Raw genomic sequence first — 19,497 nt, forward strand, 5'->3', positions numbered from 1 at the left:
AGTGCCAACTGTTCTTGAACGCACCTCGACCGCTTTTCACCCAAGATGCACCTGTCCAACCGAACTGTCTGAGAAAAGCCATTTTGTTGTGCTAGCTAGCTTCATGGCAAAGAAAGCCAGCAATAATATGGGTCTGTTATATCAACGCTAACTATGTCGCTTTTATGCTTTGGTTTACTGTCGCAAAATACAATAATTGAACTGGTTAAAATCTGTAAGTAGTGAACACTGACATGGATTAGCCTTCAAAGCTAAAGCTAAAGTGTTGTGTAGCAGGCGAAAACTGGTAGCTAAAGTGTGCTGCAGTTTCAGATTGCATACTGTTAGCTAGCTATGTGTTTACTTAGCTGGCCGTAGTTATGTTTTCAGGTTAATTCACCTTACGTTAGTCACTGTTTGCCTGTAAATGTGTTTTGAATAGGCTGCGAGTGGCTGTGCTGTCAACCAAAGACAACCGGTTCAACAAAGCGGCGGTGCTGCTGACAGTGAATAAACAGGCGACTCAACAATCCAGCAGTAACTTAGCAAAACACTTGAACCATACAGCGTTAAGCCAAAGCGCTAATCTGATAATGGCAGAGGACACCCGACAGGACAAGAGGGCCAGCTTCTCTGCCATAACGGAGCACAGCACCAACGGGATGGCCAGGACCTCCAGTGTGGCCTCAGGCAAAAGTGGCGCCTCAAAGAAATTAGTGATCAAAAATTTCAAAGGTATTGTCCCTGAACGTTTTCTTTCACGTTATCTAATAGCAGCAGCAGCAGCATCAGTTAGATGCACTTATTTAGCTCTGCAAAGGATTTAACTTTTAGATCACGCTGTTAAACGTTGTCTGTCTTGGAAGTGTTTATGTTTTTGACAGTACAAAGTTGATGATCTAACTGATCAGTGTGTTGCATAAGACTTCACATGTCAGTTTTGATTTGGTCTGTTGGTAAAGCACACGCTTGAGTCTTCCAGTGATGTAATGAATTTATTTTGCTTGATCCACTGATTTTAATTGAACTGAATATTTTTAGAGGCTCTTACAAATTCTGGTTGTCCCATCAGATTTGCTTACATGAGGTTTATCTCACTTAAGTTGTGATGATACTTTTTTGACTTTTCAGGAAGTTTATTTTCTGACACGAGTGGCTTTTCTGTCAATTCATCCTTTCACACCACAAATTGATATTATGTGTGCTTCATTTCTCAAATTCAAGAAACAGTTTTCTACAAATTAAACAACCCAGATTTTTTTGGCTGATAAAGTAGTTACACAACCGTACTTGACAAACTGATAGGCTTTCATGATTTTGGACTATGTTTATTCAGAAAACAAATCAAATGCACATTAGTGTAATTGGTAATAAAGGTAATTGCAGCCAACAATAGAATATATATTTCACGCAGGACAAATGGTGCAACTAATTTGATGAATAATGCCTAAGATTTTAATCTTGTAATAATATTTTAACAGATTTCATTGGCAAAATGAACTGAAAACATTTCAAAAAAGGTGCTTTGTTTATAAAAGTTCAAACTAGGCTTTTTTGGAACTGTATTTGGCCAAAAAGTACATGTTTTTAAAGTTATATAAACCAAAAATGTAATGGCTCAGTGAAAAGTGTCAACATAATGTTCTGTAACCAGTAATATTTCATTGTGTACTTTCCACCATGTTAAATGTTTATTTACCAAATTACTGGTGGGTCCAAAGTGTGTCGTGTTGGAGCGACTCCCTCCTTAGTTCATTGTCGGTTATCCCAATAATGATTAGTGAAGGGACATTTTATCATTTACATTTTTAACCAAGAAACATGTGAGATTGGGAAGTAGAGAAGTTGGTTTGGAATTACTCAGAAGGATTATTTAAATTATAAATAAAAACCTATTTGTTCACGTTACATTTGACAGAGGGATTTGGAAAAAAAAATGTAGCTGAACAATAAAATGTTTAAATATGTCCATGTATGATCTATTTACATGTTAATATGATAACATGTAGGTTGTATAAATGAACTCTTTGTTGCTCTCTTTTCGTAACAGACCGGCCAAAACTAGCAGAGAATTACACTGAGGACACGTGGCTGAAGCTGCGAGATGCAGTGGGTGCCATCCAGAACAGCACCTCTATCAAGTACAATCTGGAGGAGCTCTATCAGGTTTGTTGTCTGTCTTTTTAAACCCAAAGCTTAAGTCAGATGAGTCTTTTTCAAGGCCCTGATTAGCATGTAGCAGTGCTGGGGCTGTAAAAACATGTCAGAACAGAAGAATATAACATGACTAACACAAAGGTTTTATGGTGTGTCATTTTTAACAAATGATCTCATAGAGGATCAAACAGATGTGAAGTTATCATCAGCTGCAGGGTTAAAACAAACATGCAGAGACTTGTAGCATATCTTGACTTAGAAAATCTATCGCACCTTGAGCAGAATGTCTATGTATGCGTTTGTTAAATAGATATACATTGATGTGCATGTCAATTTGAAAAGTCTCCACCACATTTCTGCATGAAAAAGTGGATTTCTATGTCTTGCTGATATTAATGGAAACCAGCAGTCAAATATAGAAACATTAATAAGCTATACAGTAAATTAAATTTGTATAAAGTTATCAATAACAAGCTTTCACTGTCTAGAAATTATGTGTCTCCTGTGATTTGTTTCCTCCTCATGCCTCTTTCTTTGTTTCTTCCTCTTGAAGGCGGTGGAGAACCTGTGTTCATATAAAGTCTCTCCCACGCTGTACAAGCAGCTACGACAAGTCTGTGAAGATCACGTGCAGGCCCAGATCCACCAGTTTAGAGAATATCCTTTTTTTGCGCACAACACTGTCAGGAAAGTTTGGTGGTAAACTTTGTGAAACATTCAGTACATTTGCACCAGTTGGGATGCTTGGTCTGAAACCAGATGCATCATGGACAAGAAGCTTATTGTGTTTTGCCATTTTTGTGTTTCTTCAAAGCCTATGTCAAACACATTAGTTACAATTTTATTTTTCAATTTAAGAGCTCAACACTACAACTATATGTGCATAAAGTGCAAATCTGAAAACCACACATCAGTTCCTTGATATTAAGCAGTTGCAAGCAACCAAAACCTTCCTCTCACTGGTTCTGTTTTATAACTTTGTCTGCTAGCTGGGCTGCGCACGCTGCAGATGGCAAATGGGATGCTCCATTTGGGTCATAAATCTACAATTTTTACAGCGAAGTCAGTTTTTGCTTTGAGAATAACGTTAGCTTTCCTCTCAATGAAATCTCTTATGGCAGATGTTGTTTCAGTCTTTTCTCACAAGGGGTCAATGTGTGGCCAGTTTGGCAGTTATATTTAATAATTCCAGATCCTACACAGCAGACCTTTAATGAGAAGTACATGCTAAAAAGAAAGATGTTGAAAATCTGGTGTTCTAAATCATTGGCTTTATCTCTGTTGTATTGGATTTGTAAATCATGTTTAATATAATTTGCTCTGTAGCTGCTTTAAGACACGGATTGAAGTTGTGGAACTGGATAAAGTTGAAGCATATACAGTAGAGATGAAAGTAAAAGCCATTCGTATCAACTCTGTGACCAAAAAGTGAGACCTGGCTGTTTATACATGCTTCCTTTACACCGTGGTGCTGTATGGTCATTTGAATTTCAGGTGTAATGCCATGAGTGTGCAGAAGGTTTTCTCCTTAACATGAAGCTCACAGAGTCTTTGGACAACCTTTCCTTCCTGAAGCGGATGAATCGCTGCTGGCAGGACCACTGTAGACAAACTGTAAGTGTGTGACAGATATCAAAACAGTTCAGGAATCTGTGCTTTCCAGGTGTAAATCTAATCTTTCCCGTTTTACAGATAATGATCCGAAGTATCTTTCTCTTCCTGGATCGTACCTATGTGCTTCAGAACTCCCTACTCCCTTCCATCTGGTAAAATTATAGTTCATTCAGGTTATTGTGTTTGTTAAGATGTTCTTTGGAAGCTGACGTTGTGTATGCACCACAGGGACACTGGGTTGGAGCTGTTTCGCACCCACATTGTGAGCGACAGTGCCGTTCAGAAGCGAACAGTAGAAGGCATTTTGGAGCAGATAGAGCTGGAGCGGAACGGAGAGACCGTCGACCGTAGTCTGCTTCGAAGTCTTCTGGGCATGTTGTCAGACCTGCAGGTACCTGATCGCCTGTTTACCACGTCGGCACATACACTGTGTGTCCTTGTTTCCACCTCCTGACTGTCTAACTCATGTCCAGGTTTACAAAGACTCCTTTGAGGAGAGGTTTTTGACTGAGACCAATCGCCTGTATGCAGCGGAGGGACAGCGGCTGATGCAGGAGAGAGACGTGAGTGAGACTATCAACAGATCTGTGTGTCACGCGGTCACAGGTTTTCATCAGCAGCCTGTTATTCACATATGTGTGTTTGTATGTGCCCAGGTACCCGAGTACCTGCACCATGTGTCTCGTCGGTTGGAGGAGGAGAATGATCGAATCGTCAGCTACCTCGACCAGAGCACCCAGTAATGTTTCTTAATATGTTTTTTATGTCATTACAGCACATTACTCTGACATCTCATCCATTAGTTATACCCACTGATCTTTAACAGTGTTGGTGGGGGCTGAAGCTTTACCTTTATGGTAATGCATGAAGCCTGCCATTCATCCTTATTTAAACGTATTCATTTGCATCTTTAGATACACCCTGTGGGAGTTTTGTAATGATCACAGCAACTGTCTCACTCCCTGTAATATCACATTGCTATTTCATTCTCTGAACCCTGAGATGTCGTCTGAGGTGACAAAAAAGCAGGACTTGACCAGAACTTTGCAAAGTGCAATCACAGCAAACCAAACACTCATTTCAAAATAGCAAGAAAGCGCATGAATGAAAAATGAATTTAAAATGTTAAAAACTTATTCATACAAAATACTAACAATCTGGGTTGAATTTAAGAAAACTTAATTGTGCAAAACCTCCTTTGGAATGGTCACAGTTCCTGAACAGGCACATTTTTTGGGTGAGAGTTCAAAGAAAAACATCAACATAAAGTTAGATTGTGAAAAACAGAAGCGATGTGAACAGTAAAGCAAACTGTACAGCATTAAACATCAAGAAGAAAAACACTTGTTAAAAAATATTTAAAACGAGTTTTTGGTTGAAATGTTAGCCTAAAATTCTTTGTACAAATGTAAACCTAACCCATCATTTAGTGACTACTGCTGAAGATCTCACACAAGCACATGAATATGTGAGCCTAGGCCTCTATTTAAAAGAAAAGGAAACACAGATAATGATCAATTACCACTTTCTTCAAACCATCAAGGCAGGATGTGTCTATTTTAGAATGCTGTTAAGTGTCTTCATTAATTTTAAGAAGTCACTTAAACTAAGCACATGTGCCTTGATGTTCTATAGAGCCTTTTGTGTGTAATTTCATTAGTATGAAAGGTGCTAAACAAATAAAGTCTGATTGGTGACTCATTGATTGAGGAATATATAAACTTCCAAATGGTCCGTACTTTTTGACCAGTAGACAAGTGGTGCATCATGGTGTCTACTTGCTGCTTATATTTCCAGTACAAAGGATTACATTCAATAAATGTCTAGCACACTTTGTGTTTTTTGTACTGTATTTAAAGTATTTTCACATTTACAATCTTCTTGCTCTGGTACTTTTGTGATAAATGTTACTCCCCAACATAAAAACTTGAGGGCTGTCCTCTCAGTTGATTAGTAGAATTTAAAGATGTTTATCTAAAAGTGTAGAAATCAACACAATACAAGAACTAACACACAAAGCCGTGGCATCAGACTTACTTTAACCTTTTTATGTGGTAGTATTGTAAATAATTGAGGAACAGTCAGACTTAAACTGGAACATTTGCTTGGCAAAAAGGTCAGGAGGTGGGACTGAAGGCGTTTTCTGCATCTGTTCCAGCTTTCAGATACACTTTCTATTTTTTTTTCTCATTTTCCCCTTATTGTTTCACAGGAAACCACTCATTAGCTGTGTTGAGAAGCAACTTTTAGGAGAACATATGACTGCAATACTACAAAAAGGTGAGTCGCCTTCTTGTGCTTGTGTGTGGATATTTAGTTTCTGTGCCAGAGGAGTATTAATTTCACTAGATGGTCATTTCTGGAGCTCTAATGTGTGATGTTCTTAGTTTAGACCTCCTTCTAAATAATATTTGATTTACTTTAACATCGTTAATCAAGCCCGTGTGGTTTTTCTGTTTTGTGAGTTGCTACAAAATGGTTGTGGTAAAAATTTACAGCAGCACAGTCCATGACAAAAGGAAAAACTTATCTACCCTTTCTGTAGAGCTGTATCTTTTCATTTTCCACTTGTGGATTTGATTTAGTCGCAAATTAAGGGAATTTTGTTAACTGAAATCTAAGCGTATAAGCGCTTCACGTATGCATTAATGTCTAATATTTTGGCGGCAGGTCTGAGCACTCTGCTGGATGAGAATCGTGTCACTGAACTGGCGCTCCTCTACCAGCTCTTCAGCAAGGTGAAGGGAGGACTTCCCACCCTGCTGCAGTTCTGGAGGGATTACATCAAGGTAAACACATTAGCCAACATACGGAAAATCTTACAACACAAGCAAAATGTGTCCCTGGTCTTTTTATTTTAGAAAAATGCAAACACACGCTTTCCCTTTCTTGTTTCAGTCATTCGGTGGAGAGATCGTGTGCACTCCGGAGAAAGACAAAGACATGGTACAAGAACTGCTGGACTTCAAGGACAAGATGGACAATGTGGCTCAGACCTGCTTTACGCGAAATGAGAGTTTCATCAACGCTATGAAGGAAGCCTTTGAAACCTTTATCAACAAGAGGCCTAACAAGCCTGCTGAACTTATTGGTTGGTCACACAGATAAATAATATTTTTTTAACAACTTTGTAAAAGTAAAAGCATCGTCTTTGTACTCTTTGTGGTTTTTATTAGTTCCGGCATAAAACAGATTTCTTGGTTTTCCCATTCAGCTAAATATGTGGATTCTAAGTTAAGAGCCGGAAACAAGGAGGCTACAGAGGAGGAGCTGGAGAGAATCCTGGACAAGATAATGATAATCTTCCGCTTCATCCACGGTCAGTTATGTTTCTGTGTGTGTGTGATGAATGCATACGTCAGACTGTTTGCTTCTCAATCAGTTAGTGTCACTAGTGACTATGAAGCTTGTTACAGTCTGGTGAGACCTCTTGATCTCTGGTTTTCTGCTCCAGGAAAAGATGTGTTTGAAGCTTTTTATAAGAAGGACTTGGCCAAGCGTCTGCTGGTCGGCAAGAGTGCTTCTGTTGATGCTGAAAAGTCGATGCTGTCCAAGCTCAAACATGGTAAATCTCTAGTCTGATCTCTTGTATCTCGAATAAGCAACTTGTTGTTCAGACACCGATATATGCTTTATGCTTTCGAGAATTTTAGAAGATGTTCTTACCTGCAGTTTACAGGATTTTAAAGGGTTGTCATTGACCTTCCCTGATAAATACAATAAATTCTTCATCAGATTTAGTCTGAAATTTGGATGGCATTTTGAATACATGTTAAATCCAAAGACTTACATTTTCCTTTGATGCATATTATGCCTTTGTAACTGTCCAGTATTAAAGCAGCAGAAGCATGACAGTTAATTACACGTGACACAGTCTGGTGTGGCTGCATATGTATAGGTGTGAGAACATGTCAGTTGAGAAATATGTGGTTTTGACTTTCTGCAGAATGCGGAGCAGCATTTACCAGTAAACTTGAGGGGATGTTTAAGGACATGGAGCTGTCCAAAGACATCATGATTCAGTTTAAACAGGTACCTTAAGTCTCTGGGTGTATAAACAAGCTCTCAACATAAAGACAGTGATGCCATGTTTAAAGTCTATGTGTGCATTCCTCTGCACCGTGACATTAAATGTATGTTTCATGTGTAAAATTGTTCTATTTTTACTCAGTATATGCAGAACCAGAGTGAACCAAGCAACATAGAACTTACTGTTAACATCCTCACTATGGGCTACTGGCCTTCGTACACACCCATGGAAGTCCACTTGCCCACAGAGGTGAGTTTTTTTTTTTCTTTTTTTTTTTGGTGCTGCTTTTGGTGGACACGTTGATTTGCCACACAAATATATTTGACCTGTATGTGGTTGTCTTTTGACCCTGTAAAACCCACCGTTGCAAAAATACATCGGGTATATTTTTTTAAATTATTATTTTATATTATTTATGTCTAAATACATATTATTTTTGCTCATTTTTTTCCGTAATTGGGTTTTACAGATTCTACATACATATACAGAATTTTTTAATTATTATTTTTATTATTTAACATATATACATATACATATATATATATATATATATATATATATATATATATATATACACACACACACACACACACACGTTATTTTGTTCATTTTTTTCTGTATTTGGGTTTTACAGGGTTAAGGACACCATGCTCCTGATAGCTATGTTATTAAATGTTACTCAATTTGTATGTTGAGTAGCACTTGTGTGTGTGTGGACAATAATATGGTGACGTTAATGAGAAAAACGCTGTCAAAACAAACCTTGATTTACTGTATTTTCCTTATTGTGATGGTTGTCGTTAACTGATCTGTAACAAACTGTGGTCTTTTCATGTTTTGGTAGATGGTAAAACTCCAGGAGGTGTTCAAGCTGTTCTACCTGGGTAAGCACAGTGGCAGGAAGCTGCAGTGGCAGCCCACACTGGGCCATGCTGTACTAAAGGCGGAGTTTAAAGAGGTAAGAGCTTGTTACGACCTAATGGGGCGTAGAGAAAAAGAGCAAACTGACTTGAGAGAACATCTGAACTGCGTTTACAGTGAGTATTTTATCCTGCAGGGTAAGAAAGAGGTGCAAGTCTCCCTGTTCCAGACGCTGGTGCTTCTTATGTTTAATGAGGGAGAGGAATTCAGCATGGAGGAGATTCGCACTGCCACCGGCATAGGTTACATGTCTTTTAAATATATAATGCAACTATTCTGTTGTGAGAGAAGTACCTGCTGTTTCACACTGTTATTGTCTCTTGTCCTGCTCAGAGGAGGGAGAGCTCAGGCGAACACTGCAGTCACTGGCCTGCGGAAAAGCACGTGTCCTCAACAAGAACCCCCGAGGGAAAGATGTGGAGGACGGAGACCGTTTCAATTTCAACAATGATTTCAAACACAAACTGTTCCGCATCAAGATCAACCAGATCCAGATGAAGGAAACGGTAAAAACACTCACACGCTTCCTTGTTCTCCTCAGCCACAGGTGCTTTACAGTTTCTTCATTTACTACTCAAAAGGATAGTTCTTGCTCATTTTTAAACTAATTTTCCATACAGGTGGAAGAGCAGGTGAGCACCACAGAGCGTGTGTTTCAAGATAGGCAGTATCAGATTGATGCAGCTGTGGTGCGAATCATGAAGATGAGGAAGACCCTCAGTCACAACTTACTGGTGTCAGAGCTCTACAACCAGTTGAAGTTCCCTGTCAAGGTAGTGCCTTAAGCTTCCCAATATCTTTATCCCACCACATACACACACAAACACATTATCTGACTGCCTTTCCTCTCCACAGCCGGGTGATCTGAAGAAACGAATCGAGTCGCTCATAGACAGAGACTACATGGAACGTGACAAGGAGACTCCTAACCAGTACCACTATGTTGCCTGAGGGGGTACCGCTGTCACCGCCATGCTATTCTCACAGCAAGCGTACAGCTGGCCTCCCAAAACAATATTACAGCCACCCGACTCTCCTCTGGTGACCATCTTTCCCGCCATCCACAATCCTGGACGCAGCGTCCAGAAGACACAGAGCTCCAGAGTGATGAGAGAGACTTGGCTGTGCTGTTCCCATTCTGCGATATCTTTAGTGGGACTCTGAGATTGGGCTGGAGGTGTGGCCCGGGTTGTTGATGGTTGGTTTATGTGACTTACAAATCTGCTAATGCAAAACACAACTGAAAATAACAAGCACTTTCCTCTGTTTTTGTTTTTTCTTTCCTCCTTGGGGTTGGGTCTTTTTCCTCTGTTATGTCATTCTAAGATCACTTGTTTTCTACTATAGTTGGTTTGTCTTGAGTTTTAAGATTTTTTTGTGCTTTACTTTTTTCTCTTTTCAAAGCGTTTTCCTTATGAATGGCTGCAAAAATCTCTTGAGTGTACACCTGATTGGTTGGTTGCTTGATTTGGCAGAGAAAACAGCTGTTGAGGACAAGAACGGAGGGAGCGAAGAAGCTTGAGAAACGAGAAAGTGAGCCGAAGGGGCTGGGTTCATTGTTTGTAACACAGACGCTAAATGACATGTAAGCAAGTCACTCGGGTATTTCTTTTGGTATCTTGTATGTTTTGACCAAAATGTCCAAATGTCCAATGTCATGTGCTGACGTTTTTGTAGATCAGATTGTATTCTATGTAAGAGTGCGAAAAGTGAACCTGAATAAATGGATATTTAATGATTCAGTTGATGATTTGTAGATAAGCAGCCAGTGGTAGTCATTTTTTATTTCTTGAACACGTGCTTCCTGTCATTCTGTCCACAGTGTGATGGATTCGCCTCTTCATGCTGACAGAGAGCAGGCAGATGTTGCTGTCTGATTTGATTTTATCAAATAAACTGTAAGGCAAAACAAGTTAATTTTCGTAATTTAGGAGGACGCATGTCTGACTGGAAGCTGCGTGGTCTCCATTTGAGTGTGTTGCACATCACAGCACTTGTTTTTTGTCTATACAAGAAGTCGAATTGCCCATTCTCTTTTTATACACTTTTAAAGAAGGACTTCAAGTTCACAATTTGCAAAAAATAAGCTAATAAAGATTTTCAAATCTAAAATTACTGGGAAGTGGAAGTGAAAATGAAGGACTTTTTTTTTTCTGCTTTCACTATAACGGCAGGGAAAGTACAGCTTTTGTTTGATTACGAAGTAGATCCAACATATTTTCACTTTTAAATCAGAAAGGTGCATGTCTGGCGTTTAAAAGCATGGTCCGACTATGCAGTGAGAATGTAGCAGGGTGCTGATAAGACTTAGACAGCAGCATTAAGGCAGCCTCTGGATTCCTTGTGGGGTTTTGCACTCCCTCGTGAATTGATGATGGTGTCAGCTGACTACCCACAACACATGCACTTTGCAGCCTGCACAGCACAATACGTGTGTGCGTGTGTGGAGACTCTCACATGCTACCTCCCCTTTATTGCAACCATAAGATCACACACACTTTGTATACCACATCTCTGATCTTTTACATGCCAATCATGAATTTCGTGAATGTTGCCAGAAAAAAGGAACAACCAAGTAAAGCCAGCATATAGCAGCATTTATGTTGTTCCTCCCAGTTCATTACAAGTCTATTAATCAGCCGCGTCTATGACACTCGTTTGAGAAGTCATTTTCGGTGTAGTATACTTCCTAGAAGCGCACTGGTGTCTACTTACACCCTGCTATCACCTGACCTTAATCATTTAGTTGCGTAAGTCTGTTGCAAGTCATATTTACTTGTCGACATTTTTTTCGCGAAGTTAGGGAGAACAAAATTACGTCAAAGTGCATATTAATTCTCTGTTTTTGTCATTATTGTTCTTCTATGAGAGCTGGAAGCCTTAGCGCGCTGAGTTAACAGAGGAAAGAGGAGGGGCGGGCTCACGTGACCGGCTAGCTAAATGCTATCAGTTCACATGACGAGAGAAGGTTTATTCAGACACTGTAGCTCTGACCGACTTCTAACCGCGTACACAGCTTCTTTCTACCAGCAGGGACGGATACAAATTTAACGCTGTCATTTCTCTTCGAGCGACGGAAAAGAACAACAGAAGAGCGACAACAGCGACGCTTCGGTTCATCTAACGGTCCGTGAAGTCAGGTGCACTTTGAAGACCCACCTGCGCCCGCAGCGGCGGCGACACGGGACCACCGCGCCGGGCTTTTATTCTGCTTTCCACACGGTGGGGAAGACATTAAAATATCTGCGCTGTGATTTGACTTCAAGGATGAAACTCTGTCACGCTTTGGCCGCGCTCTGCATCGCCTGTTTTGCCGGTTTGGGTGAGTGTTTTTTTTTTTTTTGCCCGTCGCCGCCGTTACCTTTGTACCGAACGACGTCACTGAACCAGCTGTTGGTCGGCATTGATGCTAGTTAGCCGCTAGCTACTTTAGCGAAAACAAATAATTAATAATTCATGAAAAACCGATTGACGACCATTTCCCAGGGGAACTTAAGACCCCAGGTTTATTCCTTTTAGATTTTGGTTTTCAAATTTGAAGTTAACACCACCAAAGAAGAATATCAGCCATGTTGACTTACTATTCATATTGTGGCCCTAATCTCATTTTAACACCTGATTTATTTTCATTTCAGTCTATTAAGCTTATTTGTAAAGGCTGCAACCATGAATTGTCTTTCTCTTTATCAGTGCATCTGATGGCAGATGTCTTTAACTTTGGGAAATAGTGAGAACTATGCTGTAGAAGCACAATTACTATGTCTTGGTTTATCTAATCCTGTGTCAGAACCCTAAAATGTTCAGTCTGCCATAACATATACCTCCTTACACTGGTACATATTCACACTGAGCAGTTGGCACTAGTAATATTTTATAGGAATAGAGGAATCAAAACAGTTTTCAGTTTGTTTTTGGCAGCCAGCTAACTGACTAAATCTATTTAATGTGAACAATTTTTATGTCTGATAAGCACTCAAAACTCCTCAAAATGTTGACAATCAAAGAAAATTCCTTAAACTAGGCTTATATATAATTTGTTGGAAGCAGTGATTGCTTTCAAATTGTGTCAAAATTTAGTTCATTATTGAAACTGTTTCTAATCTGTTTATTATCAGACAACTAACTCATAAATCACCCTACTCATGGTCAGAGTTCCTTGTGGGTGTATAGTGTTTAATATAGGTCACAAGCAACTCGATAACAAGTGTTTGCCTCAGTGCCATTGAGGACATTGATCTAGCAATGATAATTGATTTAAAAAGCTGAAAAGTTAGAATAAAGTAATAAAGTTTAACATCTTTCAAAACTCGACCAGTTGAAGTTGTAAACTTGCACACTTATGGACAATATAAACAAATAGCAACATGCTTATCAACATCATTGTTCCAACTTTAAATCAGTTAATTTATTAATTAAGTGTAGTTGTGCTGTTTAGAGTAAACAAGGGGTTTTCCAATCTTGAAATACCTGGTAGGATATGGAGGTGATTATATTCATCCATTCCTTGACTAGTGAACATGTGAATATAAAAATTGAATTCAACAAGTGTATCGGTGCTGTCTCCCTTTAAAAATCAACACCAGTGTTACTCGAAAAGTCTCTGGACTTTTAGTCTGTTTTTAATTCTCCTCTATTATAATGTAACGCCCCAGGTTTTGTTAATGTTGTGGAGCAGCAGATTGGTTTCATTGTTGTGTCATTTGAGCTGACCGTGACTGCCATGATGGCTTTGTGTTGCGCTCAGCCCTGCAGGGGCCTACTGACAGTTAGTTTATGACCAGTTTAATCGCCCCGAACACACACAGGCACCTGGCTGCTGACACAGGAAAACAGGTCAATACAACTGTAACACGAGTAATTACGGTACATTTAAAGAAATTAATGCTTATTCTAAAATACAGAATTCTAGTTTAAGTCAGTAAAGCAACCAGGCTTCTCCTTTTTGGTTCTTAAACCATAAAAGAGAAGTAACTCAGGATTACCCTGATGTGGATGACTGAGAATCTACACAGACGTATTTTTTTTTAAGTGCCATTCTGCAACATCATGGTGACCTCAGAGCTCCAGGCTGCTGGCGCCAGCGTTTCCTCACAACACGGGGGACAGCATAGGGTACTTTTTCTGTTTGATATTCTCTCCACGCCGACTGTGACGTGCTGTTATCTGCAGTGTGATACTTTGTACACACAAGCGCTTTCACCGCATGACCAGATTTCAGTATTGTGAAAACCGTCTGCTGCGTGTTTACAGGGTGAACACAGAGGTGATACTGGGGTGAAGTTTCAGGAAGGCCGATAGGGAAGGAGCGTGCGATTGATGGAGACTGACGGGACAGTGGGGAGTGAAGTGAGAAGAATGTGAAAGAGGGAACACTGCATTCAGCGGGCTGTGTAATAAGTGATTTAGTGGGAAACTAATTGCACCCACAGGCGCATGCTAAATACATCTGTCTCTCTGCAATGTAAGCAGGCAAATGGCTACTATTCTATTCCAGAAATCCCCTTTTGAGGCAAATATTTGATGGTGGCAAGTGCTTTTTAAAAAAAAAAAAAACCTGCCAGCCCTCGTCGTTTGTGGATAGAATTTTTAAATAAATACTGTTGAATTTTATTATTTATAGTGCAAAGAAAGTGGTGAAACTCCTGTATTGTGTTCCAGAGATAAAAAGGTTTACTGAGGACATGAGTTGCCGGGTTGATAAGAACATGAGTCCTGAATAGCTGCTGAATCAAAGCTACTGTCACACACACACAGACACACAACACTGAGTGGGCAGTTTGCAGAGGATAAAGGTATTAATAGCCTACAATGCAAGAGTGGAAGTTTCCAGGTTGGCTGAGTGTGGCGAATGCGGATCCTGACTCCATCGCTCAGGACACGTTCAGTTACACCTGCTGCAAGTCTGGACTGGAGCAGCAGCTTTTACTGAGCTCTGTAAATGTACAAATAAAAGAGTCAGGTAGCAGACTCTCGCTTTTAGCTGTCTGGAGACCTCTAGTGGTGGCCTCTGTGAACTGCTTTAGCGTGTATATAGGGCATGGCGTCATGTAACTAGGGCTGTGTTGTAACTGTAATTTCTAACCTTTGTCTAATCAGCCAGGTCAAGTACAACCAAGATAATGAATATTTACACAACATAGGGGTGGATTTTTATATATAGTACAGCTAGTTACACACATTATTACATGTATCTGCCAGAAAACGTACCCATCATTAATAATTTGTGTGACGCAACATATCAATACTTCCTGTTGATAATTGTGGGATGTTTATAATATTATAAATAATGCCAAACTGTGTAACACTTGAGTATGCTTGCCACATCTCATATGTGTCTAGAATTTAGGAGAAAGAATTCATCATCTTGTTTTACCTCTAGTGTTTTCACGTTTTAACTGCTGTAATTATCCTTACATGTTTTATTACTTTACTGTCTTTTCTGTTTAATGGTTTATTGTCATTCTTATCTAAGTTTCATTCTTCTGTGCACATTAACTTGGTTATATTATAACAATTGAATAAATGAAAGTCAGTTTTTTCCACCATGCTTTCTCATTGTTTGTATTTGTTGGAATGTTTTTCTACTTTATGTAAGTATTTTAAGTCATTATGTTCATTGTCTGCAGGTTGCATTCAGGCTGTTACACTGGAGGTGAGGGAGGGGAACTCCACCTGCATTAAAACTGAACTCTCTGCAACCTTCGCCATCACATACAACACCTCCAGCAGCACAGTATGTACATTAACAACATTCTAGTGTCCATTCCTGAGCATTAACGTAGACATATGTCATTACAGTGTCACATTCTTACCAGTGGTGTATCTCTTTGTGAACAGCATGTTTCGTATTTTTCCTCAGAGAACAGCGCAGATCACTCTGCCCAACTCCACGACAGTCGACACAAGGAGCAGCTCGTGTGGCGCAGACGGCTCCCCGTGGCTGGTGGGGGTGTTTGGATCTGGCCACACACTCGGCCTGAGCTTTTCCACCACTGGAAATCAATATAATGTGGCTAACCTGACACTGCAGTACAACCTGAGCGACACTTCAGTCTTTCCTGGGGCCAATAGCTCAGGTGGGAACAAATAGAAAAACACACTGCCCTGTCTCAGTTTGTCGCAGGATGTGGTTGAATGCATGTGGTGCTTGGACAGTAACATTCACATCATGTAGAAATATACCAAGTTAGTGGAGAGAAATGCACAAAATGTCACTTTAACATTAAAATCTGATATCGACAGTTTATGGTGTAAAGAGAAGGTATTGCAAACACAGCAGAACAGATTATTGATGCTATATTACAGTACGGACAGATGTGAGAATTAACCTTTTGTATCTTATTATAAAATGTTGTTTAGGCTTTAACACGTGTGTTCGAACTGTATGTTGTTAAAAAAAGAAAAAGGCTGGCTGAATTTGAACACACAGCTCCACGCGGAGATCTCTAGTTACTATCAAAAAACTAAAATTGATCCTAGGCACGATAGCAGCATAAAAGATTCTTCTGTGTGTATTTGTTAGGTTTAAGGAGGTGTGTTGTGTCATAGAATATCATAGTTTATCAGAAATGTATTTAACACTTACTGTGAGGGAATTCCGCCATGTCGAGAGACGAATGAGGAGGAAGGCAGAGACACTCTGGAGACTCAGATGACTTATGCTGAGAATAAGGTTTACTGTTATCAGGAGAAGTGATACAACGAGCAACACAGTGATGTGAGCACTGGAAGCATCGAGGATTCTTTTCAACCTGAGGTATATATTAAGGTGGGAGGAATGCCATATTTAGATTACGGCCCAATATGGAGACAACTTGTCTAGTCTGTAACATTAGACTAAACAATATCAAATCTTAACCAAGTCATGTTTTTCCTACAGCAGTTGTCTCTTTCTCATTTATCATCTGTTGTGGCATCTGCCTTTCTCAGGGTCATATTTGGGACAGGGAGAGCCTGAATGTGCTCCCAGCCTCAGTTTGGGAGAAGCAAATAGGAACAGGGGTCAATCTGAGGTGATCTATAGGTTCTACAACTTGATTTGCGGTGATTGTAGTTGACAGATCAGCAACCTGCATGATATTCTGGGATGTCTTTAACTAGCAGCTGCGAGGAAATACCTCAATTAGGGAATGAGAGTAATTTTTCCTTCATACCAACACACAGAGTCTTGTATTCCACAGGTACTACTGTATGTTACAGATTTACAACCAGTTTCCTGTTCCTTGATTCTATCTTAGATGTGGTCACAGTGGTGTCTGCTTCAGTTGGGATCTCAGCAGCGATCAACACCACCTACCGCTGCCTGAGTCCTGTCACTGTTGAAGTCGGTGGAGCATCCGTCACTTTCTCTGACATGAGACTGGAGGCGTACATGCCAGGAAATGACCTAAGTCCAGCAGGTACGGCAGTGACTGTGTTTTTGTTCCTGAATGAGCAGCTTTTAGAGGAGATTTGACCTGTTTTTTAATCCTTTACTTTTCACAGAAAGCGTATGTGCGGCCGATAAAACCACCACAACAGCTCCACCCACCACCGCCAGCACGACAACAACAACTCCAGCACCAACAACCCCTCCAGGAACTCCTGATCAGGGCACCTATTCTTTAAAAAACAGCAACGGCACTGTTTGTCTCCTGGCGCAAATGGGACTGCAGCTTAATGTCACGTATTTGTCTCAGTCTCAGAACAAGGTAACGCACAAGAACTCCTCACAGACAACACATTTTAAATCAGTCATCAGTGTGAATAAAACTTGAAACAAGTCAACTTTTTGTGTATTTTGCAGACTGTCCAAGAATTACTAAACCTGACTCCTAATCTGACAAGTTCATCAGGATCATGTGGAGCCGGCAATGCTACCTTGGTTTTGACTCAGGAGCGAATCACTACACTCAGCTTCATCTTCACTTCGGTAAAACTAATTCCCATATTATACACAGTGTGTTTTTGTTTGTGTGTGCTCATATATACCTATCCATCTCTTCAATATGTCCTCAGAACTCCACATCCAAAAAGTACCACCTGAGCGGGGTAACCCTGCTCGCCAATTGGTCCGACATGGCTGGTATGTCACCTGTCAATAAGCAATGTGCTTTTTTTTTTCTCAGATCTGACTCCCAAATCTGAACCAATTCTGACCTTTTTCTCTTCCCAGTTCCCTTCTCAGCCAGCAACACCACCCTCAACTACCTGCAGAGTACGTGGGGCCGCTCTTACAAGTGTAAAGCAGAGCAAACTCTGGCTGTGGTTCCGACCTTCTCGCTCAACACATTCAGATTACAGGTGCAGCCCTTTGGCGTCACAACAGACCAGTTTGCTACAGGTATGGCCGGTTTTGTCCGCTCTTTAATCTTCTATTGCACCAAATAATAATACAGGCTGAATTTCACACACTGGTTGTTAGCATCAGTAATATTTTTTTACACCGACTGTAGAAATGTGCAGATTTAAAGGAATAGTTTAACATTTTGGGAAATATACTTGTTGCAAATAAATTCACTTTATTGATCTTAAATGTTTCATCTTTTCGTCCTGTGTCTAGCCGAGGAGTGTCAGATGGACCAAGACCAGATGCTGATCCCCATCATAGTTGGAGCAGCTCTTGCCGGTTTGGTGCTCATCGTCCTCATTGCTTACCTAATAGGCAGGAAGAGGAGCCATGCAGGATACCAGACCATCTGAACGGACCCTTCACTTAGCTTAAACCTGACAGACGAAGTAGCGGAGATTAACTCCAGTGTGTGAATGAGCAAAAAATACAGTTTGGACACGAGCATGAGCGAATGGAAGCTGTTGTTCCTCTGTGGCGAGTGCATGTGTTTGTAAAATCCTTTGTGACCACTGGATGTTTTATTTTCCCTTCCATGCTCTCTGTGGATGATGATGAGAAGCAGAATATCTGCTACCTTTAGATCTTAGTGAAGTCTGAGAGGACTGAGACTTCACACCATCAAAGATGGAGTTTTGAATTTGCCGCTGCAAGTTCACTGTCAAAGGTTTGGCTCTGATCTCATTTCATTATTTGCTTGAACCGCCTTTTTCTTTTTTGGTGTTTTAGCTGTGTAATTATTTATAAAGAATCATTCAAGAGGAAGAGGGAGTCAAATGAACCATAGGAAAGTTCTATTTGTTTGACAGTTAGAAATATTTTAAGTAGATTTCTTGTGCTTTTTGAAAACTCCATGAGGATTTGATGATCCCACCAATTCTAAGAAAAGGGAAAGCTCTGAATGTGCGTCTTTTCCAATCCTTTTCCTGTGCGGTGGAGACAGATTAAAGCCTGTCCCATCAGTGCACTGCAGTTTCATTGAACCAAATAATTTTTTTTTTAATTGTGATTATAAATATGTGCTGCTTTGTGCAGTGATGAGGCCATACAGAGTGCCACTGCAAAATTTCCATAGGCATGGGTTAATCTTCTATTCTTGCTTTTCAGCACCCTCTCCCAACAGAAATGTTACTTAAATTATAGGTATTTCATCTTTTATTTTTACAGAAAATGGCTTGATCTCATTTTCTATTATGCATCTTACTTCAAGTTAATAAAAAATCTTTAAAGTCCAGCTTTGTCTTTGTTCTAGTTTTTCATGAAGCGGTAGATTAATGATTAATTTCTGTGTGAAATAAACTCAGAGCTTTTTAACCAGGTGTGCATTATACAGAGCTGGGATCAGCAAATTTTCATCCAGTATCATCACATTTGATATTGGTACTATGACAGTGACCGTGTAAAGGTGCACAGACCCAAACAGAACAAACGAGACACACACCATTGTTAGGAAAAGGAGCAGCCCTTC

At 40.0% G+C, this 19,497-nt stretch overlaps 2 protein-coding genes across 3 annotated transcripts; both read left to right on the forward strand.

The window, feature by feature from the left end:
- Positions 1 to 10,439, forward strand: cul4a (cullin 4A). Of its 2 annotated transcripts, none has more exons than XM_022191525.2 (21): positions 1 to 131; positions 422 to 714; positions 2,030 to 2,145; positions 2,690 to 2,793; positions 3,681 to 3,750; positions 3,829 to 3,902; positions 3,979 to 4,141; positions 4,224 to 4,313; positions 4,407 to 4,489; positions 5,963 to 6,030; positions 6,421 to 6,539; positions 6,649 to 6,841; positions 6,965 to 7,069; positions 7,205 to 7,315; positions 7,697 to 7,782; positions 7,922 to 8,029; positions 8,625 to 8,738; positions 8,838 to 8,943; positions 9,035 to 9,207; positions 9,322 to 9,474; positions 9,557 to 10,439. In XM_022191525.2, the coding sequence occupies exons 2-21, from the start codon at positions 573 to 575 to the stop codon at positions 9,650 to 9,652; spliced, it is 2,274 nt and encodes a 757-aa protein (XP_022047217.1). In that variant the 5' UTR covers positions 1 to 131; positions 422 to 572; the 3' UTR covers positions 9,653 to 10,439. The 2 variants fall into 2 exon arrangements, with proteins under 2 accessions (XP_022047217.1, XP_022047216.1); XM_022191524.2 differs by having other exon boundaries at positions 40 to 214.
- Positions 10,440 to 11,625: 1,186 nt separating this feature from the next.
- On the forward strand, positions 11,626 to 19,263 carry lamp1a (lysosomal associated membrane protein 1a). The gene is made up of 9 exons (XM_022191526.2): positions 11,626 to 12,023; positions 15,328 to 15,434; positions 15,561 to 15,777; positions 16,939 to 17,100; positions 17,186 to 17,391; positions 17,487 to 17,612; positions 17,699 to 17,765; positions 17,856 to 18,023; positions 18,243 to 19,263. The coding sequence occupies exons 1-9, from the start codon at positions 11,969 to 11,971 to the stop codon at positions 18,380 to 18,382; spliced, it is 1,248 nt and encodes a 415-aa protein (XP_022047218.1). The 5' UTR covers positions 11,626 to 11,968; the 3' UTR covers positions 18,383 to 19,263.
- Positions 19,264 to 19,497: the final 234 nt, after the last annotated feature.

The sequence above is a fragment of the Acanthochromis polyacanthus genome, chromosome 2 (genome assembly GCF_021347895.1).
Source record: "Acanthochromis polyacanthus isolate Apoly-LR-REF ecotype Palm Island chromosome 2, KAUST_Apoly_ChrSc, whole genome shotgun sequence".
Classification (NCBI taxonomy): domain Eukaryota; kingdom Metazoa; phylum Chordata; class Actinopteri; family Pomacentridae; genus Acanthochromis; species Acanthochromis polyacanthus.

Bases quoted from the DNA above. Each gene is read 5' to 3' on its own strand.
- cul4a (XM_022191525.2), top strand. From the start codon at position 573: ATGGCAGAGGACACCCGACAGGACAAGAGGGCCAGCTTCTCTGCCATA. The intron at 4,314-4,406 runs GTGAGTGAGACT...GTATGTGCCCAG, and splicing joins GGCTGATGCAGGAGAGAGAC to GTACCCGAGTACCTGCACCA. The intron at 6,031-6,420 runs GTGAGTCGCCTT...TTTTGGCGGCAG, and splicing joins GACTGCAATACTACAAAAAG to GTCTGAGCACTCTGCTGGAT.
- lamp1a (XM_022191526.2), top strand. From the start codon at position 11,969: ATGAAACTCTGTCACGCTTTGGCCGCGCTCTGCATCGCCTGTTTTGCC. The intron at 17,101-17,185 runs GTACGGCAGTGA...TACTTTTCACAG, and splicing joins AAATGACCTAAGTCCAGCAG to AAAGCGTATGTGCGGCCGAT. The intron at 18,024-18,242 runs GTATGGCCGGTT...TCCTGTGTCTAG, and splicing joins AACAGACCAGTTTGCTACAG to CCGAGGAGTGTCAGATGGAC.